Genomic DNA, 20,567 nt, shown 5'->3' on the forward strand with positions numbered 1-20,567 from the left:
AGAACATAAAAAGTAGGACATAAAATATACAGGAATAAAACGATCAAATTTCAAAAAAAGAGAGGAGTAAATATCTTAACTTAGTGTTTGAGGTTAGATCAAGGTAGCATCCAACGCGTTTCGTCCTGTGTGGACTTCATCAAGACCCCTTGATGAAGTCCACACAGGACGAAACGCATTGGGTGCTACCTTGAGCTAACCTCAAACACTAAGTTAAGATATTTACTCCTCTCTTTTTTTGAAATTTGATCGTTTTATTCCTGTATATTTTATGTCCTACTTTTTATGTTCTTTTTTCCTTGGAGTCTTTTTTTCGAGTATTTTATGCATTTTTGTGTATGTATTTTTACTGTATAAATTCCCACCTTTTTTGAGACTTGGGTTTGTTTTAGTGCTTCATAAATAAATGTTTTTCCTTTTTTACTAAGCTGCCTAGTTTTATAATACTGTCTGGCACCAGCGGTCGCCTCTAGTACCTCACTCCCTGTCCACACATATATATATATATATATATATATATACATGCACACATACATATACCCCCCCTCACAGAAACCCCCCTCACTAAATCCTGCGTTTGCCCCTGCGCGCTATCACTGCTGCTTCCAGCCACCATTTACAGACCACATTTACTAACAGATACATTCACAGTACAGGTTTTATGAGCACTAGATAAGCTATGAGTAGTACTGAGACTAAACAAGTGATTGGTGCCTTTGTCATTAATTGACCAGTTTGACAGATGTGTTATAATTTTGACTTTATGTCTTTTTTTAGTGTCAATGATATTGTTGCTGTTGGACCTGAGAACTTTTATGCTACTAATGATTTTTACTTCACGGATTTCACCATGAAACAAATGGAAATGTTCTTGGGACCAAGGTGGACAAACGTGGTGTATTACAGTCCCGGCGATGTCAGAGAAGCGGCATCAGGGTTTCATGGTGCCAACGGAATTGCCATGTCCAACGATAAGAAGTATTTTATTATGGCTTTGCCTTTTTGTTTTATGTTGTATACAATACTGGTGAAAGGGATCATGTGCGCCGGCGCATGACAGCCGTCGTAGCCTAGTGATCGCCTCTGAGGCAGAGATGGTCGCTGGGCGGGAGGGGGCTGGACGGCGGCATTAAGCCGCCGTTTAGGGGGAGCGGTCCGGCCAACGCAGGCGTGGCTGGACCATTGGGGGGGCGGGCCGCGGCAGCTGCGTGACATCACATGCAGTTGCTGCGGGCCGGGGAGCGAAGAGTGGATCCCGGCCAGCTCGCTAAAGCTGCGCTGGTCGGGAGCTACTCTTGAAGTGCAAAGGCATCACCGCTGACATGCGGGGCGGACTAGCCCTGTGCTGGGCGTACCCCCGCATGTCTGAGTGCCTGATAGTAGCTGTGCTAAATTTAGCACAGCTATGACCAACTCGGAATGACACCCCATGACTATTTTGACCTGATACGTTTAGAACTGTAATCAGAATCATGTACCAGCCTCGTCTAAGCAGATTCATACAGCACATACTGTAAATGGAGCTTATGTGGAAATGTGACGTATATGCATTGTTTTACAGTATACATTTGTGTCTCTTTGAAGGTTCATCTATGTTGCTGATCTCACCGGTCATACAATTAATGTCTTTGAAAAACATGCGGACTGGTCTCTCTCTCCAGTAAAGGTAATACATTGTATATAATGGTAATCCATGCTGGTATAGAGCAGCCTGGGCTCAGTTAACCTTTAAGGTGATTCTAGAATGTGCAGTTGTTGCATTTATTTGTTGGCCCCGCTGAGTGTTATTAATGGGGGAATATGAGTAATAATATTGGGTTAGCCGCATAACTGACATAAATGCTGATTTTGTTGCTCACAGAGCTTTGAATGGGCTGTGTATGGGTGGGAGGTGGGGGGTGGGTTATTGGGAGAGAGTGCAGTGGCTGTTCAGCATTTCCCTGGCTGTAAAGCTACTCAGCTTTTTCCCAATCTATTTGTACTGGGATTTAGGGGGAGATGTACTAATAAGCAGGGATAAAAGTGGAGAAGTGAGCCAGTGGAGAAGTTGCCCATGGCATCCAATTAGCATTGACGTAACATTTATAATTTGCATACTATAAAAGTATACAGAGCAGCTGATTGGTTGCCATGTGCAACTTCTTCATAGGCTCGCTTCTACACTTTTATCACTGCTTAATACATGTCCCCCTAACTTGTCATTATAATTCTTATGTAACTCACCTGCAGCATATTGTAGGGTGATGCGTTTCTCATTGGTGCCACGGGATCAGAGGCATGGCTGAGAGGCAGGGTCACTAAGCCAGTCACATGGGTACCCGAGTATAAATATACTCAGGTTTCCCAGCCGAGGGTGGCGGCCATTTTCTCTAGGACCTAGGGTGGAGGGAGGTGTTTCCGGTTTCTCCAGGTGTTATGAGAGGTGTGGATGGATGTCCCCATGCCATGAGGGCCACATTACACTTGGTGAGGATTAGCAGTCCCTGTATTAGAAAGCGGGACCCTGAGGAAACCCCTTTGCGGTGTGAAGGGGGACACTGTCCCTGTGCAGCTTGTCTGCAAGTGATTGATGAAAGAAAGTACTCCACGTGGCAGGTTGTCTCCATATTACCACCAGAGAAGAGGATACATGAAAACTCATATTGTGAAGGGAGGAAGAGCCCATATATAAGGGGGTACTAGAGGGTGGTCGGCAGAGCGCCATTGTGATTGGGGATGTGTATATGGAAGATGTGAGTATCCTGGGTTTATGGGTGCACTTTGACTGTCATTATGGCTGACCCCACCTTGAAATCATAGCTGGTAGATACACCGAAACCATTATAGGTGCATGGAGTATAAGGTAAGGGCAGCAGCTAGGATACAATGGTATCTCTATTACACAGCACACAGGGGATTAGGCAATACAGTAACAGGACTAAGGGCCTAATTCAGAGTTGTATGCAGTTGAGATTTTGAAGGCTACGGAACTGCTAATGTTAGCAAGTGAAGCTGTCACCCAGGAATGAGGAAGAGACCCCCACCGGAGTGATCGCAACCATTCGCAACAGCGTACATATTTACAGCCTACATGCAACAATGGAGAACATCGACTGCTCAAGTTGGTCTATGGCTATGCAGTTTGGCTATGACAGTAGCGTCACAGGCGCCATGTTTCTCTGCGTACATGATCATAGCTGACATCAGATACACGCCCTGAGAACAGCAATGACACGTCTGCATTTTTGCCATGCCCCACCATTACCACCCGCAAATGCCCACTTCCTGTCAATCACTCTGCAAATAAATCCTCACTGTGAGCGGAATTGTAAAGGCTCCTTTACACATGCTCAGTGTGATCGCAGCACATGCGCAGCCTGCTGATAGTCGCTCAATTGCAAAAACATAGGCATCGGATACAACTCTGAATTAGGCCCAATGTACAGATTTGCTACCAACTCACACAGAACACCCTCAAACCCGCCCCCCCCCTCCATCAAACCTGATATCACTATAGTGGAAGCAATGCGAGTCCAAACTACTTGTTCCCCTGGAGAATACTTTGTGGCATATGGCTTTGTGAATGTCCAGGTGACATCCTACTAATTCCAGCTGTATTGCAAATACTGCCCTCTACTAACATTTCGAGGCTTGGCTACGAGTCAGTCCAGATGCATCAGGCTCACCAGTCTGTGGGTCTTCTATCTATGGTGAATGGTATTGCAGCATTGAAGCTGTCAAAGGCAAATGTCAATCAACCAGGCTATCTGTAAAATAAAGAGTTAATTTCACAGCCAGAGAGTAATGGACACACACAATAGTGTATTAGACATTTATTAAAACCACTGGGCTTTATAAAGCGTTTCTGAGTAGGTGTCATCTCATATTCTGAGCATGTGCAAATTATTTCCAATCATGATAAGAATGTCACGTACACACTTTAAGATCAATTTTGTATTAACAGCAGGGAGCAGTATTGTCTAAATTATTAATAAGCAAATTACGAATTTGTAAACTATTCTGCTACCCTTGAAAAAGAACATTCAGCCGCATTTGATGCAACATTGTATAGCCTCCTTACACCTGTGAACAATGGCTCATAGAAACTTAGCTGAGAAATATGTGGGAATTGAAACTAAACAACTCTGAGAAATCATCTGAGGATATGAGCTTTAAAGGCAAATCCTAAAACTACCCAGATTAAACCCCTCGCATGCATTTGTGATGTTAAAGCATGGTTGGACTGGCCATATGGCACTACTGGCCAATGCCAAAAGGGCTAATTGCCTGATGGGCCGATCCGGCACGAATGCCAGGCCAAGCAGCTCCACCTCCCTGCGTTCTGCTCAGCTGGAATACAGCGATCCTGCACTGCATCCATATTAGGACACTTCAAAGAATTGCTGTCTGAAAGAAGATGTAAGCTCTATCTTCCCTCCTTGTAAATTCATTATTGAGACATAAAGTTATTGCACAATTGCACTGAATTGTGATGTATATATTGCTTTTTTTATGTATGTTATGTGAGACATATGAAGACATGATTATATGATTATTCAGAGGACGATCCTCCTTATGCTTGATCAATTGGTGATAACCAGTACCTATATGGGAACATAGAGACCCTTAATACCTTATTTGTAAGGTATTTTGTATTACCAATGAAACATGTGATTATCTAATCTCTAGGTCTTCACTTTACAGATTTTTTGCTCATCAACTTGTCTATACTTGTGCTACTTATTGTGTAACGCACAGGTTCTCAAACTCGGTCCTCAGGACCCCACACAGTGCATGTTTTGCAGGTAACCCAGTAGGTGCACAGGTGTATTAATTACTCACTGACACATTTTAAAAAGTCCACAGGTGGAGCTCATTATTTAACTTACAATCCTGTGAGGAGACCTGGAAAACATGCACCGTGTGGGGTCCTGAGGACCGAGTTTGAGAACCTGTGGTGTAACATATCTAGCTAGATCAGATCTTTGACATTTCCAGCAAAGGGGAATATGCCGGTAACGACATCTATAGATGGTGTAATCGGTGCAGAATTAGGCCCAGCATCTTTCCATAAGCCCTACGGCGTCTCGCCTTGCTTCTTTTGTTCCTCCATGTTAGTTACCTCAGCCATAGTAAGCCAAAGTGTCATTTAGTCAGATGAAAAAAAAATGCTGAAATGTTTTATCAATACTACTTACGTATTGTAAGAAATCATGCAACTCAAAGCTACAAATTATGCAGATTAGAAGGTGCGGTAATCTTCCATATATAAATGCACACGATGGCTTCTTACTTATACAGTCCTGAGACACCTTGGTGTCTTCTAATAAGCTTAGATTTTATAGCAGTGACCATTGGGGTAGGTATCGGTACAGTGGTGGTCATTTCGAGTTGTTCGCTCGTTGCCGTTTTTCACAACGGAGCGATTAGGTGGAAAATGCGCATGCGTTCACTAATTTAACACAAAAATTTGGAGATTTGCTCAAGCCTGAGCGACGTTTTTCATCGCTCGAGTGATCGTAGTGTGATTGACAGGAAGTGGGTGTTTCTGGGCGGAAACTGCCTGTTTTCCGGGAGTGTGCTAAAAAACGCAGGCATGCCTGGAAAAAACGCAGGAGTGGCTGGAGAAACGGGGGAGTGGCTGTCCGAAAGCAGGGCGTGTTTGTGACGTCAAACCAGGAACTAAACTGTCTGCAGTGATCGCAATCTAGGAGTAGGTCTGGGGCTACTCAGAAACTGCATGAAAATTTTTAGTAGCAGTTCTGCTAATCTTTTGTTCGCACTTCTGCTAAGCTAAGATACACTCCCAGAGGGCGGCGGCCTAGCGTGTGCAATGCTGCTAAAAGCAGCTAGCGAGCGAACAACTTGGAATAACCACCAGTATCCCATATATATTATTGTATGACATTATAGTTTGTAGAATCCAATTATCATTAATTGTCACCATGATTTCTACACAAGGTGGTGCAGTTGGATACGCTTGTGGATAACCTGTCGGTGGACCCAGTTACAGGAGATGTTTGGGCAGGAGCTCACCCAAATGTATATAAAGTGTACTTTTACAATGCTGAAGATGCCCCCGGATCAGAGGTCAGTGTATACAATATAAAAACTCATATTACATAAATGTAATAAGATAGCTGAGGTTATAAACTCACTATCACTCCAGGTGCCAGGGTTAGGGAGATAGATTTCTTTATTTTTGTACTTTAAAATGTTGGTGCACATTGACACCGAGGTCACACCTCTGAGACAGGCCCCCTGACCCTTGGGACTTCCCATAGGTGATTAGTGCTGGTGGGGAGAAGGTAAGTAAGCGGGGCATGGGGGTGAGGGAGGGGGGATTTACTGTGGATGACGAGTGGGACTCATCAGCAGCAGCAGAGGGGTTAATCGTCCCTTAGTAACTGTTATGCCCAGGAGCGTGTGCAGTTAAACAATCATCTAGTAATTGTATGTTGTCTAACATTAAGGCCCAGATTTATCAAGCCTTGGAGAGTGATTAATTGCACGGTGATAAAGTACCAACCAATCAGCTTGTGTCATTTTTCAAACCGTCTGTAGCATGACAGTTAGGAGCTGATTGGTTGGCATTTTATCACAGTGCAATTTATCACTCTCCGAGGCTTGATAAATCTGGGAATAAATGTGTTTTACATTATTCCAGGATACAATCGCTGGTGCTGGTTTCTGTTTGGGTGATTTTTATTTATTTAATCCAGCTTTAAATACCCTTCTTCAGCCATGGACTTCTGCATCACAGTTTAAGGAGTCACAAATTTACACCTGCTGACAGGTCTATCTGGATATGCGGCCTATATAGGATATGCTGAATCTCCAGAGGCGGGACAGACTTGTGTGCGAGAGCCTTTACTCTCCTTTAGTGGCACTTGCACATACCCAATCCACATCTCCAGTCACCTCAAGTGCAGTGTATATGAGACTAGGAGGACATGTGTAACGGGGTGAACAGCGATGCAGTGCCTGCTACCATGCAGGTGTAGTCCCACTGCTTACCTGTGGCCGCATCCTCTCACTGGCAGGACGCCAAAGTTTTAATGAACCAAGACCTCCGGACAAATCCAGAGCACGGATACCTCCTCCCAAAGCGGTCATCGGTCAATCTAGGAAGGAGAGTGAGCTGATTAAGAAGTATCGACCCTTTTTCTCAGCAGTTGGGTGAAAGGTCATCACTGGCTAGAAGCCTCAGCTAGCCAATTTTCACACACTCGCACTCTTGCGCGTGGTGTAACAAACAGACACGGAGCAATACTCACTTACGACTTACTGGTCACCTTGATTGTAGCGGATCTCTGCTTCTGTAGAGGAAAGAAGAGCAGCCTCCCTAACTGCAGGCTTATCTAACAGCTAACAACTAACTTCTGCCTAACTTCACCTGACGAACAATACAACAAATACAACTGGGACTACTGTTCTAGCTCTAATTGACAGAGATCACACCATCAATGTACAACCACAATGCAACGAATCAGACTGAATAATAACCCTGCGTGATGATATATGATAACCCTGTATGGCCGGCTTCGCTCACAGGTTAACAGGCACTGTGGGTGCTCCCCCCTTTACGCGAGCGCGACTAGGGTTCTCTGTTGTGGATAGCCATCCTCTCCAGGTTAACGGTAAGTTGAGGTGTGTGGGACGGGTCCGTTACTCCACAGCCCCTCCTATCCCTTACAGTGTGCACAGCGCGGGAACCAGCCAGTCCCTCACACCCAGCCAGACACAGATCCCCAGTAAGCTACCGCACAGACCCACTCCCTGTGGAGCCTCGTCTGGGCCGGTCCCTGTGTGTTGCAACCCTTTATCCTGAACCGTCAATGGGTGTGGGCACAGGCTGGAGGCCTGGGTGTGGACACAGGCTGGAGGCCTGGGTGTGGACACAGGCCAGGGGGGCCTGAATGAGGACACAGGCCAGGGGGGCCTGAATGAGGGCACAGGCCAGGGGAACCTGAATGAGGGTACAGGCCAGAGGGGCCTGAATGAGGACACAGGCCAGGGGGGCCTGAATGAGGGCACAGGCCAGGGGGGACTGAATGAGGGCACAGGCCAGGGGGGCCTGAATGAGGGCAGAGACCAGAGGGGCCTGAATGAGGGCACAGGTCAGAGGGGCCTGAATGTGGGCACAGGCCAGGGGGGCCTGAATGTGGGCACAGGCCAGCGGGGCCTGAATGTGGGCACAGGCCGGAGGGGCCTGAATGTGGGCACAGGCCGGAGGGGCCTGACTATTCCCACAGGCCTAACGCCTGAACTCTGGTGCTCTAGGGAGGATTGAATATAGGTACTCGTGGCCCAAGGCCGCCTACCCGACTCGGTGGGAGAGGACTCTCCGCCGGTCCTTCGCCGCTGGGCTCCTTTCTCCGATTCTTCAGCCTTCTCCTCCGCCACCACTTCTTCTTCTATCTTCTCTGCCGCCGCTTCTTCTGTCTTCTCCGCCGCCGCTTCTTCTGTCTTCTTCCTCTGGAGCTCTTCTTGCTTCAGCGTCTGGTGCCCGACTGTGCTCTCACGCTCCGCAGCATCTATTATATGATGCTGGGAGGGGGTGGCACTATGATGCGGCGAGCCCTAATTGGCTCACCGCGGCCTTTCCCCATTGACTGCCAATGCGCGAGCCCCGATTGGTTCGCGCTTGGCGCGCCATTCAAATTGCCGCGATCTGATTGGAGGGACTTGAATCCTAACGCAAGTCCCTCCATGCCGGAACCCTGCCACCGCGCCAAAGCCCGCCGTGGGATGCCGCCCGCCGGTGGGGAACGGAGGTAAGTACCCTCCACTCTGTCCCCGGCATGGCACCCACATGGACCACTATTCACACATGTACTAAGCAGTAATAAAGGTGGAGAAGTGGGTCAGTGGAGAAGTTGCCCATGGCAACCAATCAGCATTGACGTAACATGTATAATTTGCGTACTATAAAAGTATACAGAGCAGCTGATTGGTTGCTATGGGCAGCTTCTCCATAGGCTCACTTCTCCACTTTTATCATTGCTAAGTACATGTCCCCCTAAGGGCCTGATTCAGTCTGCGCGCAGTGCTGATGGTCACGTAGTGGAGCGGTTATTTGGAACTGCGCATGCGCAAAAAGTTCTGAAATCCTTTATGGTGCAGTATGTACACGCAGAGACGCTGTTGCGATCGGGTCAGACAAAAATGTGGCGGCAAATAGATGGGTGTTCCAGGGCGGTGACTGGGAGGTGGCTACTAGTAGTGCACACAACAATGGTCCAGTGGCATATTAGGAGAATGTAGTGGGCGTGTCAGTGCAAGTGGCTGCGTTCCCAGTTACACATAGGAGGCCGTGGTCAGACAGAGACACTGGACCTGCCATAGGACTGCTGGAAGTTTCCATGGTGCGACCTATAGTGGAGCATAGGATGCACAAATCCGTATGCACAGACACTAAAAGTGGGCGTCTCAGTACTTGCATGTTTGGGCAAACGGATATACACAAGGCAAGGGGTTTGTAGCAGCATTTGCAGATGGGCAATCGCCAATTGTGCCTTTGTGTTCAACTCCATGGAGGTCATTCCGAGTTGTTCGCTCGCAAGGCGATTTTAGCAGAGTTGCTCACGCTAAGCCGCCGCCTACTGGGAGTGAATCTTAGCATCTTAAAATTGCGAACGAAGTAATCGCAATATTGCGATTACACACCTCGTAGCAGTTTCTGAGTAGCTTCAGACTTACTCGGCATCTGCGATCAGTTCAGTGCTTGTCGTTCCTGGTTTGACGTCACAAACACTCCCAGCGTTCGCCCAGACACTCCTCCGTTTCTCCGGCCACTCCTGCGTTTTTTCCGGAAACTGTAGCATTTTTTCCCACACGCCCATAAAACGGCCTGTTTCCGCCCAGTAACACCCATTTCCTGTCAATCACATTACGATCGCCAGACCGATGAAAAAGCCGTGAGTAAAATTACTAAGAGCATAGCAAATTTACTTGGCGCAGTCGCAGTGCGGACATTGCGCATGCGCATTAAGCGGAAAATCGCTGCGATGCGAAGATTTTTACCGAGCGATCAACTCGGAATGAGGGCCCATGTTGATTTACTCTGTCACTCAAAAACCTGAATGCAGCATTTTCTTTGTTAATGTGTGAGGCGGATAGTTTCATGACATGTGCTGTACCTGCTCTCCTGGGGGTCTGTGGCAATCTTGTAATACCACAGGAGGCATCTTAAGAAAAAAGACGTCTCTTGCTAGCATTGCAGATCTGAGTGCTGCGCCTCGAAGATGCAGCATCGAATCACCATCGTGACCATCGGCCATCTGAGTAAGCCTAAGCTTTCTCAGACTGGTTGCTAGATCTTCGCTGCCTGGGCCAAGAAAATTGCATCGGAAAGATGCAGGACCCAGCTTCCACACACCTACAAAACAGGGGCGACACACCCATCGTAGTTGTAAGCGAACCATTGGGTTTGTGTACAACTATGAATCAGGCCCAGTGTTTGCAGAGGAAACTACAATGTTTTTATATTGGTGAAAAATAGTGATAAACTTTTCAAATAACAATTATATCATTTTTAGGGGCCCATTTATCAACGAGTGATAGAACTCGTTGTAAATGATAAATGGTGCTCCAGCCAATCAGCTCCAAACTGTCATTTTTTTAAACACATGACAGGAGCTGAACACACGACAGTTGGGAGCTGATTGGCTGGAGCACCATTTATCACTCCCAATGATTTTTATCACTCATTGATGAATGAGACCCTTACACTGGTAAATAATAGTGAAAAACTTTTCACAGTAGGAAGTATGTGAAAATCGTCCTTTAATCATTCATCTGTAGCATCTAAAGATGAATTTATCCTATTTGGAGCCATTTATACACAGATTCTCCTCTTTTAAAAGTAAATTGCTGCATATTGGGCCTCATTCTGATCGCAAACAGAGCGACCGTAAGTCCCGACAATTGCTGCAACCACAGTTGGAACCAGGGCCGTCTTAACAGCAGTGTAGGCCCCTGGGCACAGCAATGCACTGGGCCCCCTACCCATCCTCCAGCGGTAGGGGTGGGGGTGCTATCAGTGGCTGCTTTGATGTCTCGTGGGTGGTAGGGGGTGTTCTATCTTCCACTCAGCATGTAGGACCTGGAGCAGTAATTTCTGCTAATTACTCCTTTACTGACAGATGGGGGCATTGGGCTGAATGAAGAAGCCCTGGTACATGACTTCCAGGGTGGTAGGGGGTGTTTAATACGTAGGGGAGGGGTGGATAGTGGAGTGGGCTTAATATTTATCATTTTCTGGTGGGAGGGCAGATTGCTTGACTGCAGATATCTCAAGTTTCTGAAAATATATTTCTTAGCTTTGAATGGGATAAAAGCCTAGAGAGTCCCACCTTTCAGAAGGTTCTGGGGACTTGGGGATCTAAAACTGCTTATTAGGCATGTGGAGCTGGAGCAGGGACCAGCTGCTTGAAGGCTGATATCTCTATTTCTGGGCATAGTATAGACAAGCTCAGTAGCGGATCTTGCCACGGGCAAGCAGGACTTTTGCCCGGGGCGCCGCCTTCCGGAGGGCGCCGGCGCCATCCGGAGGGCGCCGCACCATGGCAAGATCCGCTGCTGCTGTGGTGCCCCCCGCTGCCGTGGCCCGCTGTCCGCTGTTCGTGGGCTGCCCGCTGTGAAGGGAAACTAGACGCTACGCGTCTAGTTTCCCTTCCTGGAGAGGACCTTCACTGTAATGATGTGCGGTGCGCGTTGACGTCATCGCGCACCGCACAGCTAAGGTCCTCTCCACGAAGGGAACTAGACGCTTAGCGTCTAGTTTACCTTCGTGGAGAGGACCTTTGCTGTGCGGTGCGCGATGACGTCATCGCGCACCGCACATCCTACAACAGTACAGGGGGCGTAACTGACCACGCGCCTGTATGAAGTCACGCCCCATAATGCCACCCGTGGCGCCAGAAGCCCCAGAACCGGCCCTGGACAAGCTGCAAGTGTCCACCAAAAGGGGAGAGTCACAGCTTTTGGATTATAGCCTCAGAAAATCTCTAAGTCAGAAAGAATCCGAGATATCTGGCTGGAAAGAGCAATTAATAGGCTTAGATGGGGACCACTGCTTTCAAGTCGGATATCTCTGGTTCCCCAAGGCCGATTTTCAAAAATCTGGTACCCCTGGAAAGAGGGGACCCTCAGCTATCAGTCTAGGGCCCTTATACTCCTGGGGCCCTTGGGCAAGAGCCCATTGAGCCCATACGAAAAGACGGCCCTGGTTGGAACCACATAGTAATGCGACTACATACACTTCTACAGGCGTATAGTGACACCGGTATAGTCGCACCACCCACTGTTTCCCCGTCAGTAGTCACAAACACCATTGCACGTATAATCACTTACACCTGCCTCAAGCTACACAACCATGACAAACCCATGATACTCCCACGTGGCGGTTCTTTTGCATGCGTCTGCAGTAGGGTTCAGTATGGTATGCCGGCGGTCGGGCTCCCGGCGACCAGCATACCGCCGCCGGGAGCCCGACCGCCAGCTTACCGACAGTTTGGCGAGCGCAAATGAGACCCTTGCGGGCTCGCTGCGCTCGCCACGCTACGGGCACCGTGGCGCGCCACGCTATTTTATTCTCCCTCCAGGGGGGTCGCGGACCCCCACAAGGGAGAATAAGTGTCGGTATGCCGGCTGTCGGGATTCCGGCGCCGGTATACTGTGCGCCGGGATCCCGTCAGTCAGCATACTGAAGACCACCCTCTGCAGTATTTCCACCAGGTTGACAACCAAAAATGCTCATTTCACAAAGAGATCCGTCCAACTCTGACTGGCCTGTAGACACACAAAGATGCGTATATCCGCTACAACCTGTGCGCAGTTTGCTAATATTCTTTTGTTGCGGCTGCATACGGAGCTGCGTGCGACTCGGTATCATGTTATTTGTCATTTTCATTCATTATCTAGTGCTCTTGTCACACATGCTGCTTAACCTGTATTTGTCTTGTTGCAGGTTGTCCGCGTACAGAACATTCACTCTGATAACCCTATAGTGACCACAGTGTATGCCAACAATGGCTCCGTGCTCCAGTCATCCTCATGTGCGGCTGTGTATGAGGGGAAACTTGTGGTGGGCACAGTATTCCACAGAGCCCTGTACTGTGATCTGCACTAATGTCACCCACTGCCGGACACTGCCCTAACTTCTAATGGAAGCTATTTCTTTCTCAGTGACTGGTATGTGCATTCGCCTATTCCGGACAGGCCAAACGGGTGTCGGTGACCTTTCTTCGTAACACCCGCCATTCAGACAGGCCATGTGGGAGTGAGTGCCCATTCCTCGTAACACCCGCCAGTCAGACAGATCAGGCGAAGTTACCTTTTCTTTGTATTGAATTTTGAATTTTAGTTTTTCTAATGTAAAGTCCTCTAAGTACCATGTGGGTTATTCAGAGTTATTAGCAAACCAAAAAAGTTAGCAATTGGGCAAAACCATGCTGCACTGCAGGTGGGGCAGATATAACATGTGCAGAGAGAGTTAGATTTGGGTGGGGTGTGTTCAAAATGAAATCTAAATTGCAGTGTAAAAATAAAGCAGCCAGTATTTACCCTGCACAGAAACAATATAAAGAAACAATGCAAATGGGTAAAAGAATGAGGCGCTATTTACCATAAATGTTACTCACAAAATATTTTTTGTTTTTTTGGAACAAAGTGATGAAGAATAAAGTGTATGTGCCAGCACTTAAATTACATTATCAGACAAACATTAAAAACATTTAAAATATATAAAATACACTCCATAAAGTGCAGGTCTTTGATGTAAATTTATCTCACCATCAATATGGGATGCGGTGGGCTAAGCTTATTAAGCAAAGAAGAGGTCCCGGGCTGATAGCACGGCACCACCGCAGATGGTTTGAAAGCCCCAAAGGTAAGTCTTTCCTGCATGGAGTCTCTCCTGGTCCACAGCAAACAGGTCCGTACAACGCGTTTCGGTCCAAAGGACCTTTCTCAAGAACGGACACCATCTGAGAAAGGTCCTTTGGACCGAAACGCGGCTTTTACCAGCTGTTTGTGGCAAGTTCGTGGCTTATTCAATCTGCCCCTTAAAATGTACACCTATCTCAGTGTTTAGTGTGAATTATGGTCCTAATTCAGGTTAGAGCGCCCACATTTTCTGCGGAGGGGGGGGTGCAGAAAATGCGATTGCCTCTGCCTGCCTGTCAGTCAGGCAGTGGCAGGCGGGGGATGGGGGCGGGCAACGCTCCGTTTCCAGGGAGGAGACGGAGCATTGCTGGGGCGGTGCGGCGTGAACGGGGGTGGAGGCGGCCAAACGGGGGGGGGGTGTTGTCGGTGGCATGATCACGGCGGCTGCACGATGTCACACGCAGCCGCCGTGATTGCGAACATGGCGGCGGGACTCCTGCGGGTGCAGCTAAACTGCGATGGCAGGGGGCTTCCACAGTTTCTGCTAATAAGATGTTCTTTGAATGTAATTTAAATATACTATTGACAGCTCAAGTGGGTTTAGCATGTCCCAGCATGCCTGTGAATGCACAAATTATCTCTCCCAGACTCTCTGCCTTTAAAAACAGCCCATTATTGGATCAAGTTAATTAGACATGACTTAATCGCCCTAAAGGTTTGCATACTAAAATCCACGAGTCCGGGAGAGATGGGCTGAGATTGCCCCCCTCGTGTCTAATCAAACTGACCTCTATTGGTCATGGGTTTATCATTTTTAGTGAAATCTTTTAGGGCAAGTATTAGTGGCCATTATACTGAAAGATGATGAAGAGGTGGTGTTTATACATTGGGACCTTTGACCCTATGAGATAATAGCCACCAATTCACATGTGTAATATGCAATGCGAGGGGCAAGAAGGCATGGAAAATAAGGGCATGTCCTTTTGCTTTGTGTCCGTATGACTCTTGGGGTCTATGTACTAAGGCAAAAGGAATATGATCTGAGTTGCTGGAGGTCTGGGATTTCGTCCCAGCTATATCGTTAAAGCAGCAATCATTTACAAGGCAAAACCAACCTGGTTTTGCCTTGTAAATGATTACTGCTTTAAAAATATGGGCATTCTCGTACGACATCCCATACCATCGACAACTCGAACCCTATTACATTAACCCCTTGGAGAGAGATAAAGTGGACGGAGATAAAGTACCAGCCAATCACCTCCTAACTGCCATGTTATGCTGGGTTCATCTGATTCAACCTGTAACGATCGTCAGCCCAATGTGTTGTGAACGACAATATTCACAGACATATCGGGGGTACACACCCACTATATATTGGCCATTCAATTGAACAGCCAATATACCAGCCAGTGTGTACCCAGCTTTACAAGCTGTGTTTGAAACATGCCAGTTAGGAGCTGGTTGGTTGGTACTTTGGGATCTATGGGGTCTATTCATGAAGCAGTGAAAAGTGTGGAGAAATGAGCCAGTGGAGAAGTTGCCCATGGCCATGGCAACCAATCAGTGTTGAGGTAACATATATAAAATGCATTTTATAAAATGATACGTAGTAGCTCTCCACAGGCTCACTTCTCCACTCTTTTCACTGCTTCATGAATAGACCCCATGTGCTATTTTTTTAAAGGGTCAATCATGTACAAGGCTACACCATGCTTTGTTAATGATTGCCCCTTTAAAAAAAGTTTGAGTTTGGCCAGCATCCGGTACGGCTGACAAATTCGGACATCATTACAACCCAGCCCAAGGCTTAATACATAGAACCCTTTGTGCATGGGTGACGTTTTTCTCATAGGGACCAATGATCCCTAATTTTCTAGGTCTCTTTTCTGCCTACTGGAAGAAAAATGGGAAGCAGCGAGTTAAAACACCACCTATACCCATACTCTCAGAAAGTTCTCAGTTGACTCAAAACATAAAACTTTGCCACTAGTATACCCAATGCCCTGCTAAATTATATTTGTTTGATGGCCAATCCCCCACCTCGAATGTATTGGTGCTGAAAAGTAATGTTCGTAACCAGAATGTTTTCTAAATTAATTTTTTGTCAAGTAGTTTCAGCTGGGTAATATAAATCATTGATGTATTTTGGGCTATTATGTATCTTGCAATATTGTTTTCTTATCTGCTTCCAGAAAGGTGACTTTTTCTAATTTATAATCTGAGCCAAGATTGTACAGTGATGAATAAATGTGCATTTCATATAATACTCCAGTCTCTTCATTTATTGTTTGTTCAAAAATGTTGGTTATACTGTTGAACCAGATGAAACAATATTTAGAAAGTAAACCAGACTGTAATGTCTGACAAATTCTTTTATTGAAACACATTACTAAACTCTTGCAAACCTAACAATTTATCAAATTCCATTATATATATATATTCTTAGTCATCATTCTATCATTCTGATCTGCGTTGTAACACTTTCTTCATTTTCTTTATACCTAATGATGAAAAAAAAATACATAAGATGGATCATGATATCTTGCTGAGGTGACTCAGGTAGTGTAGTGACTTGGGTAACAGGTAAGCAACTTTTCCATTAAATGGTCTAAGAGTCATCAGGAATAAATACTAATATAGCATTACCATGCATGGCTCTTAAAATTGTAATCAAAATTAAGACTATTAAAAGGACAGATCCATATTTGTTGACGTACTTGGCCCTTTAAATTAAATGCAATGGGCCTATGGGGTGAATCTTAGATGCAATCACAAGCAGTGCCAATCTAATGGTACCTGATACTGCAGAAATTGGAGAACATTCTTTATCTAGGAGGGGACAGGAGACACCATACATGTCCTCTCCCTATTTCTGTGTCACCTAGAGATTGTATCTAACCAACAATATATGTAAGGATATGGCTCTATTATATCTAATTGACAAAAAGTTTCCATAAAAGGCAGACATGTCCTTTAAAGACTAACTCAAATGAGAAGTAATTTTCCTTTGTTTAAAACCACTGTGTTCGTTGCAAAAATTTACTGTAATCAGGGCCGGTAACGGGGCTTCTGGCGGCCCGGGCGGCATTAGGGGGCGTGGCTTCGTACAGGGGAGCGTGGTCATTTACGCCCCCTGTACAGACTGAAATGATGTGCGGTGCGTGATGACGTCATCGCGCACCGCACAGCAAAGGTCCTCTCCACGAAGGGAAACTAGACGCGTAGCGTCTAGTTCCCTTCGTGGAGAGGACCTTTGTTGTGCGGTGCGCGATGACGTCATCGCGCACCGCACAGTAAAGGACCTCTCCACGTAGGGAAACTGTACGCGTCTAGTTTCCCTTCCCAGCGGCAGCGGGGGGGCAGCGGCAGCAGGGGGGCAGCGGGTGGCACACAGCAGCAGCGGATCTTGCCCTGGTGCAGCGCCCTCCGGAAGGCGGCGCCCCGGGCAAAAGTCCTGCTTGCCAGTGGCAAGATCCGCTACTGACTGTAATAACTGTAAAATGTTTGGATTTTTTTTGCCTACAATTACCACCTGAAGCCTCAGAAACCTGCTCTTATCGCAATTTGACAACTATGTTGTGAATAACTGCTTTCCTTAGAAACCCCTGCTACTGTGGAAACAATTATTGTGATCTACAGTTTTTTTCCACAGTTAACGATGTTGCTGCGAAAGGTCAATTATCAAACCTGCTCTGTCAAATTGCAACATCAGTGTGTTTCTGATACGTTAGGAAGCATTTTCATGCAGAAGTCCTACTTCAAAAATCATATTTTACCCCAGTAAACTATATTATGAAAATTGGAATTAGACAGAATTACTATTATTTGTTGCTCTACAACACCATGTTTAGAATATTTTTTTCATTTGTGTTTTCTAGGTATTCACATGTGATTTCCCTTTAGTTCTAAGGTGATTTACTTACACAGGAGTAAAATCTCGCTTGTGTCAGACGTGGTGACACGGAACCAGCCAGGCTCACAGCATTTAAAGGCTTGTCCGGGCGTGATGTAAAGTTTCTCATCAATAAATTTTTGCCATAATTCCATCTCGGCTTCAAATGTCTGGGAAGCTAAAAACTAAACGTAGAAGACATATTTGTGTGGGTGCCAAATGTTTTTCGAAGGACTTAAAAAAAAAAAAAGAGATTTATGGTAAGAACTTACCGTATGTTAAATCTTTTTCTGCGAGGTACACTGGGCTCCACAGGGATTAACATCGGGGTGTAGAGTAGGATCTTGATCCAAGGCACCAACGGGCTCAAAGCTTTGACTGTTCCGAAGATGCACAGCGCCGCCTGCTCTATAACCCCGCCTCCGTGCACAGGAGCTCAGTTTTGGTAACAAGCCCAATGCAGTAGCAGGTACTAGAGACGACAATCGCTCGTAGCCAATTACACCACACACCGCAGGAGAAGTGTCAGCAGCTATGCCACACCAACCCAAAGAAGCTAAGTGTGTCAGGGTGGGCGCCCTGTGGAGCCTAGTGTACCTCGCAGAAAGAGATTTAACAACAGTAAGTTCTTACCATAAATCTTGTTTTCTGCTGCGGGGTACACTGTGCTCCACAAGGATTAACATCGGGGATGTCCTAAAGCAGTTCCTTATGGGAGGGGACGCACTGTAGCGGGCACAAGAATCCGGCGTCCAAAGGAAGCATCCTGGGAGGCGGAAGTATCAAAGCATAGAACCTTATAAACGTGTTCCCTGAGGACCACGTAGCTGCCTTGTACAATTGTTCAAGGGTCGCACCACGGTGGGCCACCCAAGAAGGTCCAACCGACCGAGTAGAATGGGCTTTGATGGTAGCAGGAGCTGGACGACCAGCCTGTACATAAGCATGTGCAATCACCATTATAATCCATCTGGCCAGAGTCTGCTTGGAAGCAGGCCAGCCACGTTTGTGAAAACCAAACAGTACAAACAGAGAATCAGATTTCCTAATGGAGGATGTTCTCTTCACATAGATACAGAGAGCCCGTACCACATCCAAAGACCGCTCTTTGGAAGACAACTCAGGACAATTAAAGGCCGGAACCACAATCTCCTGGTTAAGGTGGAAGGAAGATACCACCTTTGGTAAATAACCCGGTCGCGTTCTAAGAACCGCCCGGTCACGGTGAAAAATCAAATGGGGGAACTTACAGGATAAGTCCGAGACCCTTCTAGCTGAGGCGATAGCCAGCAGAAATATCACCTTAAGGGAAAGCCACTTAAGGTCAGCAGAGGCAAGAGGTTCAAATGGAGACTCTTGCAAGGCCTCCATTACCAACGACAGATCCCAAGGGGCCACAGGAGGTACATAAGGAAGCTGAATCCGCAGCACGCCCTGATTGAAAGTATGAACATCAGGAAGGGCAGCAATCTTTCTCTGAAACCAAACCGACAAGGCAGAAATGTGTACCTTGAGGGAGGCCAGATGCAGGCCTAGGTCCAGGCCCTGTTGTAGGAAGGCCAACAGTTTGGCCGTGCTTAATTTGAAAACGTCATGATTGTAAGACGCACACCAAGTAAAGTAAGCATTCCAGACCATATGGTAAATCCGAGCAGAAGCCGGCTTACGGGCCTTCAACATAGTTTGAACGACCGCTTCAGAAAAACCCTTGGCCCTCAGGACGGAAGCTTCAAGAGCCATGCCGTCAAAGCCAGACGGGCCAAGTCCTGGTAAACACAAGGGCCCTGAACGAGGAGGTCTGGTCGTTGTGGAAGTAGAAGGGGACGATCTAGCGAGAGGGCCTGTAGATCGGAGAACCAGTGCCATCTGGACCACGCTGGAGCGATCAGAGGAAGGTTTCCTCCTTCTTTCTTGAACTTCCGTATTACTCTGGGCAGGAGTGACACCGGAGGGAAAACGTACGGCAGCCGAAAGTTCCATGGGATTGACAGAGCATCCACGAACGCTGCTTGAGGATCCCTTGTCCTTGCTCCGAAGACCGGAACCTTGTGATTGTGTCGAGACGCCATCAGGTCCACATCTGGAAGGCCCCACGAGAAGTTGAAACACCTCTGGATGGAGGCTCCATTCTCTGGCGTATACGTCCTGACGACTTAGAAAGTCCGCTTCCCAGTTTAGGACCCCCAGAATGAACACTGCGGATATGGCCGGCAGATGGCGTTCTGCCCACTGAAGAATCCTTGATACTTCCCTCATTGCCATGTGGCTTCGAGTGCTGCCTTGATGATTTATGTACGCCACCGTGGTGCCGTTGTCCGATTGTACTTGAACAGGACTGTTCTGTATTAGATGCTGGGCCATTGTCAACGCATTGAACACTGCCCGCAGTTCCAGAATATTTATCGGGAGTAGAGACTCCTCCTTGGTCTACCGACCCTGAAGAGAGTGTTGTTACAACACCGCGCCCCAACTTCTCAGACTGGCGTCCGTCGTCAGAAGGACCCAGTTGGATATCCAGAAGGGACAGCCCCTGCTCAATCGTTGGTCCCGAAGCCACCAACTCAGTGACAGGTGGACCTCCGGAGACAAGGAGATCACGTGAGATCTGATCCGGTGAGGCAGGCTGTCCCACTTGGTCAGAATTAACTTCTGCAGAGGGCGAGAATGGAATACTCCACTATGTCGAAAGCCGACACCATGAGACCTAATACTTGCATTGCCGAATGTATCGACACTTGCGGACGAGATAAAAAGCATCGAATCCTGTCCTGAAGCTTCAGGACTTTCTCCTGAGACAAGAACAACC

The 20,567-nt window shown here is 47.1% G+C and overlaps 1 protein-coding gene across 1 annotated transcript in view; it reads left to right on the forward strand.

Moving 5' to 3' along the window:
• Positions 1 to 14,179, forward strand: part of LOC134928789 (serum paraoxonase/arylesterase 2-like) — a 106,444-nt gene extending 92,265 nt beyond the window's left edge. Inside the window, exons 6-9 of the mRNA XM_063924783.1 lie at positions 778 to 978; positions 1,585 to 1,666; positions 5,941 to 6,069; positions 12,953 to 14,179. Coding sequence (XP_063780853.1) covers positions 778 to 978; positions 1,585 to 1,666; positions 5,941 to 6,069; positions 12,953 to 13,114 — 574 coding nt within the window. The 3' untranslated portion in view covers positions 13,115 to 14,179. The remainder of the gene's footprint in view (positions 1 to 777; positions 979 to 1,584; positions 1,667 to 5,940; positions 6,070 to 12,952) is intronic.
• Positions 14,180 to 20,567: the final 6,388 nt, after the last annotated feature.

The sequence above is a fragment of the Pseudophryne corroboree genome, chromosome 5 (genome assembly GCF_028390025.1).
Source record: "Pseudophryne corroboree isolate aPseCor3 chromosome 5, aPseCor3.hap2, whole genome shotgun sequence".
NCBI lineage: Eukaryota > Metazoa > Chordata > Amphibia > Anura > Myobatrachidae > Pseudophryne > Pseudophryne corroboree.